The following is an 18,521-nucleotide window of genomic DNA, read 5'->3' on the forward strand; positions in this document are numbered from 1 at the left end:
TGAAAACGAGATTTAAGTTTTACAAATCTCCATATTTTGTCAGCTTTCAATTTCTTCTCCATGCATATGTATCAGAGAGTTTAAACTAGATTAACTATTTCTCAAAATTCATTTAATTTTTTTTTTATGTTTCAAAATTACTTTGTAGAATATTATTTGAGCCTCCAAATAAGGGTTACTTTTTGACCTTAATTGAGTTATATGTATGATTTCGAAACCATAGTAATAATAACAAATTTTAGGCGTCAACCTAAAAATCTGTACTTGTCAAAACTTATTTATATAAATCTGTGAATAAATGTATAAAACACTTTAAAACATGAAAAAAAAAATTATAATTAAAGTTAAGTATTTCAAGTTTTAACAATTTATTCACTATTTACAATAAAATTATTGTTTTTATTATCATTTATAAATTTTTAGAGTAAATACATTAAAAATAGTTGCAATGGATCATCCCAAGCTTATGGTGCGCACAAAAGCAACTTTTAACAGTGATGTTGTTTATTTACAGCTTGAACCTACTATAAAGCTCAATGAGCTCATTCAAAAGGTAATTTGTAATTATTTAGTTTTAAAAGTATTTTTGAAAAATTAATGTGAGTAGACTTATGTATCAAAAAAATTATTGATAGTTTACAGTTGTTGTATGTAATATATATGTGGTTTATTATTATAAATATGTAAAATAAAGTAGTATTTATTTAGGAATGCTATATTTAAATTACTAATTTATTAAATTTTGTTATGGTTATAATAAATTTTTAACAGTCAGTAAAAACTATTTTGTTACTTAAAAGTGATTATTTATTTTAACTATAATTATTGATATATAATATTTGTAACAGTTAAGACATGCATGGTCAATGTCAGATTCCCATGTGATTACAGTCAAATGGCTTGATGATGAGGCTGATTTGTGTGTTTTGTCTTCACAGGTCAGTTTTTATTCATAAAATTTATTAGTTTTTTCTAATTGCTAAAAAAAATTCTATTTACAACTCTTAGTAATTTAGTAAAAAGTATTTTTGTTAGTTGTCAATGCAAATTGTAGTAATAATAAAATGCAAAGTTTTATTTTGTTATCTGAATCACAAGCTAGTCATAACAGTGTATAATTTTTTAAAGGGAAACTAGCTTTTCAAAACTTTGTTTTTATTATTTGTATACTTTTAGTTTATTATAAGCTTTAAAATTAGGTAGAATATATTTTTGAGATTTTAAGAATGTTAAATGCAATCAGTTTTTAAAATAAAATGAATGAACTAAAGTTAACTTGTTTTAATAAAATAAAGTTTACGTTTAATTGTTTATGATTTTTGAGTACAAATTTTGGTAGTGGATACTTAGATTTTGTCTTATGAAATACAGTTTATTTTAGCTAGATATTTTTGTCTCTGAAATTTATTTTGTACCTCGTTTTAAAAATATCAATTATTGCAAATTTTGTTTGTTATTGAATGCTGTACTTTTAGTGTGGTTATAAGAACTTTGAGTTCTCTTTTTCGGAAAAATGTTTAACATCCTTAACAAAATTTTTTGAAAAGTTCTTTAGCTTCTGTTATTTATTCAACCTTGTTTTTAAATATTTGTCAATGAAATTTCTTAAGTTAAAACATTATTATAAAAAATAGAATTAGCATCTATTTTTAAACAAAGAAATATAAATATCAAATAAATTTTTTCTTGAATTTACAAATACTTCCTTTTTTTTTTACTTAAAAGAAAGTTTTTTAAGTAGCTTATAATTGATATATTATACATAAATATGGGTTATTAAAAAGTAACATCTTTGGTATGAAAAGTTTAAATGTTCTTGTATTTTAATGACCGTATATACCAAATAGTATTTTTGTGTTTAAAAAAAATATGAAGTTTAACCTTAATACGTTTTAAGTAAGTTAATTGAATTCCTATATTATACCTTAATTTTTCAATGGGATAGGGTAGGGAAACATGTACATAGCTTAAAATTTCCTAAAAAGCTAATAATTTTTAAACAAGTATTTGTATGGTAAGGTCATTCTAACTTAATGACTCAATGTATGTTTTACTCATAATATTTTTTGTATACTCTCGCTTGGTAACTATTTCATCATAATATTTCTTTCCAATTCTTTTTTTTTGTTTTTCAATTTTCACCATCACTTTTAATTTAATATTTTATTATTTTATTTAGACTTATTCTTTGTTTTTTATGAAATTATAAGATATTTTTTAGTATCCGTAAAGTAGTTTTTGTATTTGACAAAATGTGTAGATCAACTTTTCTTAAGTATTTATTTTTTGTTTTTTGAGACTACTGTACATGTAAAAGTACATAGTTTTTTTAATTTGTATATGTTTTACATGTCTTTACTTTTTCTTGGTGTTAAGTTGTAGTTTGCGAATTTATTATATATATAACTATCTGGTAATTACTAAGATAAATTTAATAACTAGTGCATTATTTTTGTATTTTTTATCATAAGCTAGACCAATTTACTAGCACATAATCATTAAAAATATCGTATCCAAAATACTCATTGTTTTTTAGTTTTCTGCAATTGTAAGGTACCAAAGCTCATCTTGAATCAGGGCTGAGAAACCCCCTATCGGAAATTACTGGCCCACATCGTACTGTTTTAAAACAGTTAATTCAAATCAAAAAGAGTGTTTATTTACAAATAATATAAAATATGCTCTTAGTTTGAACTTAAACCCACATTAAATACTTATTAAATGATGATTTTATTGCAACTTAAACTTTAAGATGGTTCTTATTAATTATCTAGTAAAGACTTTCAAAATTACGCAACTTTCAATTACTTTTTTTAACAAGTCCCGTCTACCAAATATATATTTTCTTTTTAAAAAAGCCCACCGACTCAAAAATTACCCATCCTATCTTAAGTAAATAGCTTTTTATAATACATTTCATTACAAACTGAGTTTAGCATGTTATTACTTTTTTTATATAACTGGTCGTCTTAATCTTATGAATAAACTACAGATTGAGTTAGACGAAGCAATCCGACTTTACAATTTGAATGAAGAAGACTCACTTGCCCTCCATGTTTTTGTAGGAAAGCCAACAGAGCCAGGAATGCTATGTCCGGGTGAACATAAAATTTATAGGTGAACATAAAGTCTACTCACAATATTTTAATACTTTTCCAAAGTAATACTAAACAAAATGAAAAAAACGTGTTTTGCATAGGTAGATAAGCTTAATTGTTTTATAAAATAGAAAATATTAATAATTTTCTTCAGATACTTTAATTCTTAAAAAATATTAAAGTTCCTATCTTTTATACAATATTTAAGTATTTTTTGAAAATTTGTTACAACTTTAGTTTATATTTTAACATTTAATGTTTTTCTATACACTAACAAATCAATTTCAAAAAGTTTTATATAGATTATTCAAAAACACTCTTTCAAACTTTAGTTATTTTAGTATGTGCAGTTATTAAAGTAGCCTGTTTTTATAGACGTGGGGCTAGGCGCTGGTATCAACTTAAAAGAAAACTAAAGCGCATAAAAGGTAAAAGACCTAGAGTTCCCATTGAAAGTGGACCGCAGCAAATTTATACAAACAATGAGAAAAATGATTCTAATAATGTATGTTCTATTTATTTATTTTTATAGTTTGATATTTAAATAAATAAAATTTAAGAAATAAAACATAATTATTAACTATTTAAATCTACTTACAGGTGTAAGTAAGGTATGGATGTTGGTACACTTAATTATTTGGTACTACTCATCATAATTAAATCCTACCTTATTTAATTATAATTACTATATGCTGTTTTAGTATACTTTATACAATCAGACAAGACAATTTTAACCATGTATCTATTATATAAAGAACCACAAAACACTATTATAACAACACAATTTCAAAAGTATAACCTACTTGAAAAAAACTTCGAGTAATACTTAACAACAATTTAAATTTAAGTGAAAACTTTAACTAATATGAATTATAAAATGTTTAAAGAACTCTAAAACAACAAAATATTGTTTAAATAATTCTTCTAGTACTTGAACCATTAAATACACTAATAAATTTACATGCAGTTTTTACTACATAATAAAGGTCTTATCAATAATATATCTAACTAGAGAGAGTTATTAAATGTTATGCTTGATTGCACAAATCCAAATATGGTCATTTGTTTTACTAAAACTACATGATCAATCTTCTATACATGAAATGCAAGTAAACGCTGCAGGTTCATTACAAAGGGTTGCCTCAAAACTTGGGATCCTTGAAAATCAGGATTTTGACAGTTTAGGCTAAAAGTAACCTGGAATTTTGAACAAAATCACTTAAAAACCTGGGCAAAACTCTAATTAAAAAAAAAAACTTTTAAAGTAGTAAAGTTTTGATTTGAAACGAAAGTTCTATCATATGGATAAAAAAATTTGTAATCATCATTTTTTAAAATACATTTTAAGTAGTTTTACTGTATTGATTCAATGTTGTTATGCTACTTAACATTGTTCTTAACCTTAAACTTAACTTTAAGCTAAAGTTAGACCCTAAAACTTTTACTTTTAAAAGTCTTGAAGAAATTCAGAAAACCCTGGAAGAAATTTCTCAAAAACAAGTGAAAATCCTGTACTTATTTAGGTGCACTTAATTAAAAAAAGTGTTTCATACTAATGTAAAAAACCATGGTTTTATTTTTCATCACTGCAAATTTAAGGTTATTTGCAGACATATATTTTCATTAGTATTTACAACTTTAGTTACACATCGTACATACGAATTAGATGAAAAACGGTGATAGATTTTTTTTAGCAGTCAGTATAATGTCCAGTTTAGCTTGTTTTTGAATCTGTGAGTAAATTTTTAAACTTGTAAGTTACATTTTAATTAGAATAATTATATGTTCTCAAAATAAAATCTAGAAGCATCTTTTTTACGTTAAAAATGTGTATGACTTAGTGTTTTCAATAAATACAAAAAGGTTTTTAATGCATTAGTTTAAAAAAATAATTATCTTGTATAACTCTTTGAATATTGTCTTTTTTACAATTGAATTTTAAAGCTGTAATATGTTATTATTTAACAAATATAAAACAATTTAAAGTAAACAAACTTAGTTTGCGATTTTTGTATACTTAAGTTTTTGTTGTTTTACAGAGACTAAATATATAAAACTTTTTAAGACTATGATAAACACTTTGTTTAGTTAATGTTTTATATGTAGCTTAAAATATAGTAAGTTGAAATTATTCTATAACAATTTTTGCATCTAAATAATACCTTGCTGTTTAATTACAATATTGAAAAAAAATCATATAAAAACTTGTCTTTACTTAATTAGACCTTTTATATATTTTAGTTATTACATTTACTTCATATTGCGTACAATTTCGAAGTCTAAAATGAAAATAGTTTAATATAAGTAATTATAATATTATAAGTAAAATAAACAAAGCAATTGTGAAGTGCTATGTTTCTTTAAGCTCTTTTTTAATTAGTATTCAATAAAAGATTGCTTTACAAGTATAAAATATTTTTTTTTGTTTCACTTTCGTGCAGCTTTATAAAAAAAGTTTTTTTTAATCTTTCTACGTTATCTATAATTTTGTTTATTTTTATTTATAACTTAAATTGTAGACATATAAACGTTTTTAGTATTTTATGTCTAGTGTTTTGTATAGCTATTTTTTCATTTTATAACAGCAAAAGTTAATTAATGTTTTTATTTACTTATAGAAAGGTGATATTGAGTCAAAAAACAAAGAATCTAGTATTGGACTGAAAAATTTTGACCTGATAAAGTGCATAGGAAGGGGAAGCTATGCCAAAGTTCTGCTAGTCAAACTGAAATCCACACAGAAATTATATGCAATGAAGGTAATTTTTTAATGGTAGTTCAAAAAAAGTTCTTGTTAATTAACATATTTTTTATTTAAGTTAATTGATTAAGAAGTGTATATATATTTACAGTGGAGTATTTCTATTTAAAATGTGTACTCCAATTTACTTAACGATAAATTCTGTCTGTCATTTGTGAGGCTGATAATAAAAGAAAAATACCTGAAATTAGTTAACAGACTTTATTGAATAAATTGTTTGTGAATTTAAACTGTTAATAAAAAAGTGTTTATTTAAAAGAGTAAACAAATGTTTTAAAACGTGTACAGATAATTAAAAAAGAGCTCGTCAACGATGAGGAAGACGTGGACTGGGTGCAAACTGAAAAGAACGTTTTTGAAACAGCGTCCAACTACCCTTTTCTCGTTGGACTTCACTCTTGCTTTCAGGTTTGTTTTGCATCAATCATTACACGTACTGAAGTTAAAAATGTTTATTGAAATTGTATTTAAGTTTAAAAAAAAACATTCTTTAAGTACAAACAAATAAGTTTAAACGTAACAAACAGTCGACATCGAGACTGTTTTTTGTCATTGAGTACGTTAACGGAGGGGATTTGATGTTTCACATGCAAAAACAAAGAAGGCTTCCAGAAGAACACGCCAGGTATTGTGCTGTTTCTGTTAGAATTTTTAAAATAAACACTTAAACTTTCAAAAAGTATCAAGAAAAACAAGTTTACAACTTTTTAACAACTACTTATAAAAAGTATTTTATAATTTAGTTAAATGTTGGATTTAACTACGATAGCTATTTGTAAGTGGAGAAAGCTATTTGTAAGCATCTTTGTCATATTTTTGCTAAGACAAAAATATTTTCTATGTAAAGTCAGTCTTAGCCAAGAAAATTTGCTCAAACGAGTTTACACAAAATTTTTCGGAAAATTAAACTCTTTAAGCGACAGAGCAGAAAACTTCTACCTTAGGTATAAGATAATAGTTGATTATAACATATAAAAATAAAATTATTTCAAAGTATTTTGTCATTTATAACATACTAGATTTATTTAATTATAAACAGAGTTGCCATTTTATGTTACTGCGTAATCATTAGATTTTGATAGTGTTTAATTTTGTAACTTAAAAATTTTTAGGACTTATTATAACAGTTTAGTCCTATTTTTAAGTTATGGGTTTTTAGAAATAAAAATATTATACTTTAAAAATTTAGTTTTCTTAGCCTATAACATGTAATATTAATTATACTCGACCAATTTTTTTGAATTTCGTGTTTTCTAATTTTTTAAAAACTGATTGTTTAATGAGAAAGTCAAAGTTATTTAAAAAAACTAACGTTTACAAATAGTGAAATAAGTACTTATCAGGTTCAGTTACTTTTTATTTAAAAAACACTTCTGGTATTTTTAATTATATAAGATTTTTTTCAGAACTTGATCTAAGATGATTTTTAATAACTTTTCTGTAAAATATTAATCTACGTGTTTTTATAATTAAACTATAACTACTATAATAAAAAATTAGACGTCATGTAAGGATTTTACTTAACTTTTTGCAGATTGTTCCTCTTAATATATCGACAGTTTTTTTTTTAAACAGTTATCTTTAATTTTATACTTTGCATTTGATTATAAATGTCATGGTTAAAAACGTGCTAAACAAGTTATCAATTAAAATAAGTTATTAAGAATAAACAAACTTTATCTACTTTTAAACTGTTTAAAATTTTAAGTTTATTGTATGATTATACTCAGCAATTTTAAAATTTTGAAATTAAAAAAGTGTTTTACTGTTACCCGTAGATATTGTTCATAATTTATAGTTAAAAATTTTTTTTTTTTATAGCATAACTAATTCATATATAACTTATTTTCTTTTATCAAAATAAAACATATCTAAGTAAGAAGGTCGACTATGAGTGTTTATACTTAGTTTAACAAACCTTTACTTAATTTTGTTGATTTTTTTTGAACATTAAGTAATAAAGATAATAGTCTCTGTAGATTGTTGATTAGTTTACTAGTGTCACATTTAAAAAGTATTTTAAAACTGTATGAATTTTTATATAAAATTCATAAATATCTTGACGTTTCTGCTTGTGTCAACTTTGTTTTAACTAACGGGAAAATCTAAATATTATTAATTTAACTTATTTTCTCTTTATAGATTTTATTCAGCGGAAATCATATTGGCATTGCATTTCTTGCACGACAAAGGAATTATCTACAGAGACCTGAAACTGGATAATGTTTTGCTTGATTCTGAAGGGCACATCAAGCTAACCGATTATGGAATGTGTAAGGTTATTATTTAGACTATTTTTTTTGTTGAAAAAATAACATTTCAATTTAGTTTGCATTATTAGAAGGAAAAATTAAAATTTTATATTTTAAATAATTGTTTAATATAAGATCATGTAAAATGATACTGCATCTAAGCCCAGCCATTAACTAATTTTTAAAATAAACTAAAAGCAAACGTTCTACAAAGATTAAACAACATAAGTAAAAATTATAAAAATATATTAAAATTAATAAATTTGAACTATTATTAAGTTATTTGAAATACTTTTTTCACACAATGTGATATTAAATAAACACTTTACTTTTTGGATAAAGATTATAAATATTAATAGGTTAAGTTATTAGTTAATTTTATTCATTTTAAATTAAACATTTTTTTCTTTCTTCCATTTTAAATTTATATTTATGTTCTACTGACCTTATGCTGTTTATAGCGACCAAAAATAGTAAAAAGAAAATTAAAATCTATAAATATTATTCTTTATCATTTACAAAAAATATAAGGTAAAAAATAAAATTATCATCTTGAACGATATTCTCGTCTCTTTTATTCGTGTATGATGCAGTGTGGTATAATTGTAACAGCTATGTTTAATGAAAAAATTACGTGTTAAAAAATGTTTTAGGTGGTGTTTATTTGTATAAATAATTAGAATATTAGATTTTTTCTTATTAATTTAGTTAAGATATTTTTGAATTTTTTATTGAAGTTCAATAAATTAAGTTCAAAAAAAAAACTTTGAGATTTTTTAAAAATAAATTAATATCCTATTCACTTTTTAAATTCAGCATACTATCGTAAAGTATCTTATAACGTCCTACTTTTCATAAGAAAAACTAAAGTGGCTCAGCCACGAGCACAAGTAAAATTGTTCTTCATAATGTGTTGTAATTTCATTCAACAGGAGGGCATACGGGACGGCGAGACGACTGGAACATTCTGCGGCACGCCGAACTACATCGCGCCTGAGATCTTGCGGGGTGAGGAGTACGACTTCAGCGTGGACTGGTGGGCGTTGGGGGTTCTGATGTTCGAGATGATGGCGGGGAGATCCCCCTTCGACGTCATGGGAATCCCCGATCAGACTGACACCAGCACCGAAGAGTACCTTTTCCAGGTTTTATATGTTGTTATTAGTTATGTGTTGCGTAAAAAGTGGAATTTAGTTTTTGACAGTTTAAACAAAAACCTGGAATTTAAAAAAAAAACTGTAGTTAAAAAAAATTGTAGTTTAATGAAATTCCAGGCTGAAGCAGTTTAGTTTTTTAGTTAATTTTAGGAGATAATTGATTTATGAAGATTGTTAAGTTAAACGACTAACTTGGTGTTTGTTGTTTTATTTAATTTAAATTTTTTACTCATCAAGGTCGATTGTTTGATTTTTTTCGTCAGTAAATATTTGAACTATATACTGTTTTATAGATAGTTTATGTTTTGAATACGTTTTTTGAAGCAGTTTTTAATACTAGGTAAACTTTTCAAAGTTCATAATGTTTGATTAAATTCTAAAATTTCGTCTAAAGATAACATTATACTTGTCATTGCTTATAATTAATAGTCTTTTTTTAGGTTTACTCACCTGAGTTAAAATGATTTTAAGAAAACTTAATTATTGTAAAGTCAGTTTTTTTGAAAATTTCATGCTTGATTAAAGTTTTTTTATTGTATAACTCAAGTTAGTTTGGTTTTTCTTCTAATCTTAGGCTAGTTATCACTTGAAAATGATTTTTTATGTTAAACTTTACTGCATTGTTATTATATTTTTTATACATTCGAGCTGCATTTAACATTATTTTTTTTAGCTTTAGGCTCTTTAAATAAAAATATATTTACTCAGAATGTTTTGACGTATCTAAGGTTAGTTTTTGTCACTCAGGCTGGCCTTTTTGCTTAAAATAGTGGCAAGCAACCCTGCTAAGTATAATTGTAATCATACATTAAAACAATTAAAAAGTACAATTACAATAATTTATAAAAAATAACTTTTTTTTTGTGTTCTGGTAAAATAAATTTTATCAAAAAGAAAACGTTGTCTTTAGTATATTTTTACTATTTTAGAGTAACTCAAAAAATTACTTTTTTTTTTTTTCGTTATTTGCAATTCGAAAAAGTTTTAAAAAAGTGGTATAAATTTAATTTAGTATAATAAAAGATAATTTTTTCTGTGTTATGAATTAAAGCTCAATATATATAAGCTAGAACTAATATTAAATTTACACAGGTTATTCTTGAAAAAGTAATTCGTATACCAAGAAGTCTTTCTCACCCTGCATCAAATGTGTTGAAAGGTTTTCTCAACAAAAACCCACAAGTTAGTGAATTCTTTTTACTTCAAATTTAACTCTATAGAACTGTTCTTATTTTATAAGCATCGAAACGTCTTAAGTCTAAAAAGTATTGTGTACAAAAAATTTGTTTATATTTTCAAATGTGCTAGCTTGTTTTCGTCCCAAGGTCCTAATTACGTTATACCTTAAGTTTAGATTTTTTAATGTTATGATAAATATGTTTTTTAAACTTCACAGCTTAGTAAGTTTTGTAGAAACTAATCTTTTATGTTGTTTGTTATTTGATAGGTAACCCACACAATTTACAATGACTAAATGAAACGTGGCAATATTTTTTATAATGAATTTATTTATTCAAAGTTATAAAAACTTGTTAAATTTTTTTTATTACTAGATGAAATTTAGTTTTAGAAGGCAGATACATGTGTATACTGTTAACTTGAAAAAGTATTCAAGTTAGCCGACTAAAAATGTCAGTTAATCAATTCAAGCATAGTAAATATAAGTACTAAAAGCATTACGAAGTGCTCTTTTTATTTTTCCATATATGTTTTTATCAACACACGATACACTAAGATGTTACGCATTTGCGATTTTTTTTAGTGTTGATTTTAGCGAGGACTTCACAACCTATTATAAGGAACGAGTCAAATTTAATTAAAAAAATCGGATTATATAAAAAGAATAAGCTGCATTTTGATCAAAAAAGTAATCATAATGAAACTTTTTTTTTATTGAAAAAGCTTGAACATTCATTTAATGCATTATTTTTTAAATATTAAAATCACGTCACTAGCCAGAAATTTTAGCTTGAACACATTCGGTACGCTGGTCGCAATTTGTTGAACCTTTTTTCAAGTAATTATAAATGATCTTAAATTGTGACAAATACTGACACTTCTAATTTGTTTTTATGCACTTGTTTTTTTTAATCATTTTTCGATAAGTTTTGTAACATTTTTGATTAAAATAAAGCTTGTGTAAAGTTCTACCTACTATCTTGAATATTTAAAAGGTATATAGCATTGTGTTTTTCTTCATGAGTATTAACATTTTAAAATATTCCTTTCAATGGTTACCTTGAAACATGTTTTAAATAAAATTTAACTGTACCGTAGTTATTTTAACTACTTTCTTTTGATTTTACCTTTTATCAATGAGCTTGTTTTGCTTTATAAACTAGTCAGAGGAAAAATGAATTTCTAAATAAATTCTACAAATACGATTTCAAATTTTAATAAAGATTAGTGTTTTCAAAAGTCACTTCTGCACTTTAATACACCGAAATATTTTACTACATTCAGATAATTTGTTGAATAGCTAAAAAAACAAACCTAGTAAAAGTTTGTTTCATTTCATTTCTATGATACTAATATATAGTTTTTAGGACATTTCTTCCATTATAATCAACAAACCAATTTTTGTCTTGTTTACTATATTTTCTAAAAAGCATTCTTACAAGATGTGTATTTAATTTTATAAATTTTTGATCACTTTTCAAAATTCTTAGACACCAAGCATGTAGATTTCGTTATTGTGAAACTTGCCAAAGCAATTATAATGATATGTACTGAGGTCTAAATACTACTTTTACTAAACTTTTGAACAATGAAAAATATAAAAAAAGAGCACTTTGTATGTTGAAGATAGTATATAATATTTCAGATAAGTTTACTTGCAAACTGTTTAAAATATATTTACTTTGTTGTTAAATAGTTTATTTTTACTACTAATTTCTATAACATTGTTTTCGTTTTTATTCTATAAAATAATGTTTTTGCCTATAGTTAAAAATTATTTATATGTTCGGTTTGTAGAGTACTGTAAAGCGTATTTTTAAATAAATAAATTTCAACAGGACCGTCTGGGCTGTAACCCTGAAAACGGGTTTAATGATATTCTAGTACACAAGTTCTTTCAATCAGTCAATTGGGAAGCTCTTGTTCAAAAACAGGTTGGATTTTAATGTATTTAACTTAGTTCATCAAAATAATAAAAATAGTAATACAATTTTATTACATCATTGTAAGACATTTTACACAGACCTTACCTTATGATGGCTAAACTTAGTATAGAAGTACTTTGCAAAAGTTGCACACTGTATAGTACAGTAATCAACTTAAATTTTGGCTACTTTAGAAAGTAATTGTAATTAGAAATAGGTTTGCTGTATAACTTGTTTAGCGTCTGTTTGTTTATTACTAACAGTATATAAAAACATCTTATAGATAGTATTAAGATTGTAAAAATATATGTTCTGTGTAACGTAAGAAGATATTAAAGTTAAGTGTTAGAATGTAATACTTATTTAAGTAGAAATGTAATAAAAAATACCTTTGTCTGTTATAAATAAGATTTTACTTTATTCTAAATATTTAACTTATTATTAATTATTTTTTATTATTTTTACAGTTTTTAAACTTAGCTTAACCACAGATAAACCCACCTTACCGTCCCAAAATCGACGATGAATTTGGTCTGGACAACTTTGACCCACAGTTCACAGAGGTATGTATGGTTTTTTGTTTTCTATCAATTAGTAAGATTTTTATTATCTTTAAGGTTTGTATTTTTGTATTTATACTTTATTGAATTACTGTTTTGCTCCTTGTCTAAAAAAATATAAATTTTTATACTTTTTTTAAATAACTTTAATTACAACTATAACAAAAGTTATCCGAAACTTTTTAGTATGTATTAAATGCTTTAGTATTTTACTTGTAACTTAATTTTAAATTTAGTATAGATACAAAATTTATTCATCATATAGATTAAGATTATATTAAACTATATTCTCTTTTGTTTAGATTATTTGTTTTAATTAATATATTTTTATGACCATTAATCTGCTTAACAAATTTTGAATTATACGTTTTTATTTGTTATGGTTAAATTAATTCTTTTTTCTACCAAACTTACACGAACAAAACCTATTCAAGCAACGAACAATTATTTATTTCTAAACCACAAAGCTACTTTTATTATAATATTTGTACGAATTTTTTCTAGTTTTTTTTTTATATTAATGTTTGAAATTTGTTTATCTGTAAATGAAAAACTTTAAAAAAATTATCACCATTTTTTTTACCATTCCACTTCTTTTTTATTGACTTTATTTTTGTAACAAGTTTTATTTATTGTTAAACTTTTTTTTTTGTTGATTTGACTTAATAAATTTGTTATAACGTTGTTCAGGAGCCTGTTCAGTTAACACCAGTCGACAGTACCACGTTACAGCGAATAGATCAGGCTGACTTCGAAGGATTCGAATACATAAATCCTTTCATGATGAGCCAAGAAGATAACGTTTGATTTTTCGTTAGTAGTTTGAAATTATATTTTACATGTAGTTGATGAATCAAAGTGTAGCTTATTACCAAGCTTCAAATTGATTTTTACCGTTTAAAAAATTTTAAATTAGTTTTTGAGATATGACCGCGTAATAGGTTACCTATGGGAAGGGAAAACTGAAACAGCAACAAAAGGCTGTTTTATTTAAAATCTATCTCCTCCTACATTTTTCAAGCTAACTTTCACAGTCTAATGTTTATACAATAACGAAAAAAAGTTACTTTAGAATAAAAGAAATTTTAAGTGAAAATACCCTTTAAAAAACAACACCTTAAAAAAACCTTTTTTTTTTTACTTTTTTTCTAGTTTTTTTTTATTATTAAAATTGATAAATAACGTTTTTTCTTATAATGTAAGGAATATTTCCTGAAAATTTGAAGAAGATTGCTTGAAAAATGAAGGAGGAAATAGATTTTCAGTTATTCTTTTTTAATTTCCGAGAAAATTGCGTTCCATACGTTTGTATAGTTAATCTTTTATCATAAACGTATATACAAACATATATGTTTGACAACAAACTTTTTTTTTTAAATCTAGTGTTAATTTTAATTACATCGATGAGTACAAAAAAGAAGTGTTAATTTATTTGACTACCGTTAGTGAAAATCAATACATGCAACAACTTGTAGATGTTCCCAAACTAGATAAAAACTAAAGTTTTTTTCACTTAACAGCTGTAAAAAAATAAAATAAAATTGTATAAATTTTTTTTGTTTTCTTTATAACTTTTGTATCATTGTTTATCAAAAAGCTATTTATTTCAAACCATACAAGCTGAAGATTTTTTTTTTTGTTTTTATAAAATGTATGTTGGTTTTTTAAAAATCGACTTTTCTAAATAAGTTATATATATAAAATATACATAAAAACAAATTCTACAGTAATCTTCCTTTATTGTACCAACATATGTTTCTATCATTACAGTAATTATTTTTTTACAGAACCCAGTTGAAGTGTGTTGATTAGTTAACACACAGAAACATATGTTGGTATAATAAAGGAAGATTACTGTATAATTTGTTTTTATTTATATTCCAGTGAAGTTACTTCACTAGGATCTTTTGTTAACAAACGATTAAACCTATATTTTTAAACAGTTATAAAATATACATATATTTATATATAAATACATAATTTTTTAGTAGAAACATCAATTTTATACAGAACGAATGCATTAAATTCTGATAACTATAAATGATTTTATTAGAGTTTTAAATGTTAAGCTTTATTGAACAAAAAATATTTTAACTAGTCTCTTATAGTTAGGTTTTTTGATGTTCCCAAGAAATTTAAATTTCAAGCTATATAAGTTCATGTTTAAACATTTTCTAAAACAAAACTCTGAAATAATTTATAAGCACTTGAAAAATAAAATTTGACTAAGAATAAATGGAAATGTATAATTATATTTTTAATAGAAGATTTAATTGTTAATAGTACGCAATAAAAGACATTAAAAAACTGATTATATATTTTTTGTGTTTTATTCTTTGCTCAAATTGTTAGCCGGAAATTAACTAGTTAGATAATAAATTTTAAAAAGTGTGCATTGTAGTTTTTTTTTTTGCAATAAAACAAGTTTAAATAATATTAAACACAAGTTATTTTAAATTAGAAATATATTTTTAATTTTTTTTTTCTTTTTTAAATTACACCTTTCATAAAAAACCGATTAAGTTCCCAATGCGTAAAAGATTTATTTTTCGGTATAAAGCGTAAAGTTTTGAGCAAATAAAACACATTTTTAGTTGAGTACAAGTTTGAATAAAATCAACGAATAGAAAGATTAAATATAATTTACATGTTGTTTATAACTAAAACTTAAATGTGTTTGTTTGCTCTTAAAATAAAACAGTTAAACTAATAAACTTGTAGCTGTAATTTTATTTTTTATTGTTTCTTGTTTATGCGACATTTTAAAATAACAGAAATAAATTATACTTGTTTTAGTAATATTTTACCTTTTTAATAAATAAAACATTATGGTATGTTTAAAACTAAAAAATATATGATAACAACGTTTTCTCAATTTTTACAGGTAGTATTTGTTCTTGAATTTTTTTCCAATCTAAATCTTCAAACTATAAAAAAATCAAACAAACATCAAATAAAAAAGAAGGTTTCTGCTTGATTTTTCTATAATTTAAAGTTATTACTTTACTGTATTACATTAAAAAAGTTTTTTTTTTTCATTGAATTGCACAACTAAACCATATATGTGTTATATTTACATACCAGTTTATTTTACACTGCTAATAACTTAATTTTAAAGCAATTGTTAAAACAAGTGTTTATTTTTCAACATCAATTTTTTTATTCTAAACCTAGTTTTGGTTTTAATCATGGACTAAACACTTAAATTGTGATTTGTTTTGAAGTTCTGTTACCATATACTTTTTTTTTTTTTGCTTTAATAACAAATTTTTTATGCGTATAGAATAGTGTATATATATTTTTAAATTTTAGTTTGCTGTTAAATTGAACTTTTAAGTAAAATTTATTTGTCAGTTTAAAAAACTCATATGAATTATAAAGTTTGACGTGTTAGTTTTTCTATGTATGGTACTTAACTACTGAGAATCTTAATACGTTTGTTCCAAGTAGTAACTTGTTATCAGTTTATCTGCTTTAAAGCTCAACTTTTTTCGTTTAATACCTACGTTTATCAATGTTTACTTTTTACTTTGTTTTTTACAAATATTTCTACAGCTTTTTTTAAACTTAACACACCTTTAGTATTAATAAAATTTAATAACTGTAAACGATGTTTACTAGCCCTTTACAGAGTAAGCATTAAAAGTTGTTAAGAAATAAATTAAAGTTACTAAATATTACTACATTTTAAAACTTATTTCATTAAGTTCTTTAAAATTTCTGAAAATCTTTAAAGTTTAGCAAAAAAAAAAGGCTTGTGTAATAATGAGACCTCCAACCGTTTTATTTTTCAAAAATATACTACTTATTGAAAGGTGGCCCATTTAAGTTTTTTTTTGAATAGTCGTGCACCCATTTCTAATTGTAAAGTAAAACTTAAATTAGTGAGAATTGGTCAAATATCTAAGTATACACGAAGGGTATTTTTAGCACAAGGAGTCACTTTTGCTTGTAGAGTCATTTTTGCATGAGAGTTTAAAATACTAAATAAAAACGACCAAGGGTTAGGGATAACAGTGATAGCAAAAAAATTATAATTAAAAAAAAATATATCCACCAAGGGTTAGGGGTAACAGCGTAGTAAAAAGATAAGAAAAAGTTTCAACCTGCGCAAAAGTGACCCTTCGTGCATTTCCTAAATTAGAAGAGTTTTAAGCTAAAATTTAACAGCTTTAAGGAATGCCTAGTAGGCAAATATAATTTTTTAATTATATTTTTAATAAAACAGAATATAACTAAGTATTATTAGAGGTTCGTTTAGAAACTATATGAATTCTTTTATAGAATATTTTTTTATAGAAATACTAAATGGTATTTAAAGTACTTGTGAATTTTTTTGCGCTGTAGAAATTTTAAAAATTGTAAAACAATAACAGTTTTTCTTTTTTACTTATAGCTTTTTTTGTTTATACATTTTGATTGAATTAGGTTATGTGTGACTTACATCGATAATAATTAACAAAAACTTGTTAATTCTTACATGAAGTTAGTTTATTAGTGTTTGAAGAATATAAATTGCTGGTTTTTTTCTTATTTTATAATATTTGTATAGAAGATATAAAGCAGTTTTTAGGTTTTTATTAACTTATTTAATGTATTGTTTATTATAACTGTAAGAGTCATTAATGAAGAATCCTCAAATTTTAAAAGTCTCTGGATAGAATAAAGTGAAAAAAAGTTCACACTAGGACTTTTAATGTTAACATTTTTTTATACGAAAAATACTTTTTTTATGGCTTCGTTGTTTTTATTAGTTTTAAGTACACTAAAACTAATTAAAAAGTAAAAAAAAAATGTTTTAAAATAAAATATTTTTTTAAAACAATTAGTAAAAGTTTACTGTGCTCATTACGAGTTCTACTCACTCTACTATGCAAAAATTGGTCATAATTATCATAAATCTAATATATAAAGAAATATGTTATTAATTTTTACACTTTATTAAAGTTTAACATAGATGTTATTTTTATGTACTTATACTTAACTACATTTATTTTATGTTAAATTAGTTTTTCAAAAATAAACTTATAAAATACTTTAATCGGAAAACAACAAGTTGTTATGCATAAGCTACTAAGCAAACTTTTACTAAGACTGAGCTTGTTTATCTATTTTTAAGTTTTTATTTAAGTCAGTGTTGCACTTTATATTGAAAATTTTTGAAAGCTATTTATAGTTTTTTAGATACCATGTTTAAAGTATTACTTTTAGTTGTTATATCTAAGTTAAGCACACTTAATAACTGAAAAAGCCGGAAGGCAAAATTTAAGTCATATTTTTACTTTATTTTTATATTTAAAACGCGTAGCAATGTCTAAAAATTGTACAATAACTAACAACAATTAAATTCACATTAATTTTAATTCAATAAAAAAGTTCCTATTACGATTTTTACGTTCACTAGCTTGTTTCAAAACAAAAATTATACATCTATTGTTTTTTTTTCTTCGACATTAAACATATTTACTTGAGTTGAAACTTTTTGTTAAAATAATAAATGTATAATACAGGCTCTGAGTATGCTTGAACAACAGTCCTATCTGTTCCAATAAGAATAATGCTTAACAAAGTGTACTGTAAAGTTTTCAA

General features: G+C 23.9%; 1 protein-coding gene across 1 annotated transcript; it reads left to right on the plus strand.

The window, feature by feature from the left end:
- Nucleotides 1-427: 427 nt before the first annotated feature.
- On the plus strand, nucleotides 428-16,530 carry LOC145844587 (protein kinase C iota type-like). The gene is made up of 14 exons (XM_082951986.1): nucleotides 428-553; nucleotides 849-938; nucleotides 2,993-3,117; nucleotides 3,474-3,603; nucleotides 5,717-5,857; nucleotides 6,148-6,267; nucleotides 6,387-6,484; nucleotides 8,002-8,137; nucleotides 9,044-9,256; nucleotides 10,361-10,450; nucleotides 12,286-12,381; nucleotides 12,864-12,935; nucleotides 13,623-13,745; nucleotides 15,817-16,530. Exons 1-13 carry the CDS (start codon nucleotides 449-451, stop codon nucleotides 13,737-13,739), a joined length of 1,533 nt encoding a protein of 510 aa, XP_082808112.1. The 5' UTR covers nucleotides 428-448; the 3' UTR covers nucleotides 13,740-13,745; nucleotides 15,817-16,530.
- The last annotated feature ends 1,991 nt before the right edge of the window (nucleotides 16,531-18,521 follow it).

Source organism: Thalia democratica, chromosome 9 (assembly GCF_965202585.1).
Source record: "Thalia democratica chromosome 9, ktThaDemo2.hap1.1, whole genome shotgun sequence".
Taxonomy (NCBI): domain Eukaryota; kingdom Metazoa; phylum Chordata; class Thaliacea; order Salpida; family Salpidae; genus Thalia; species Thalia democratica.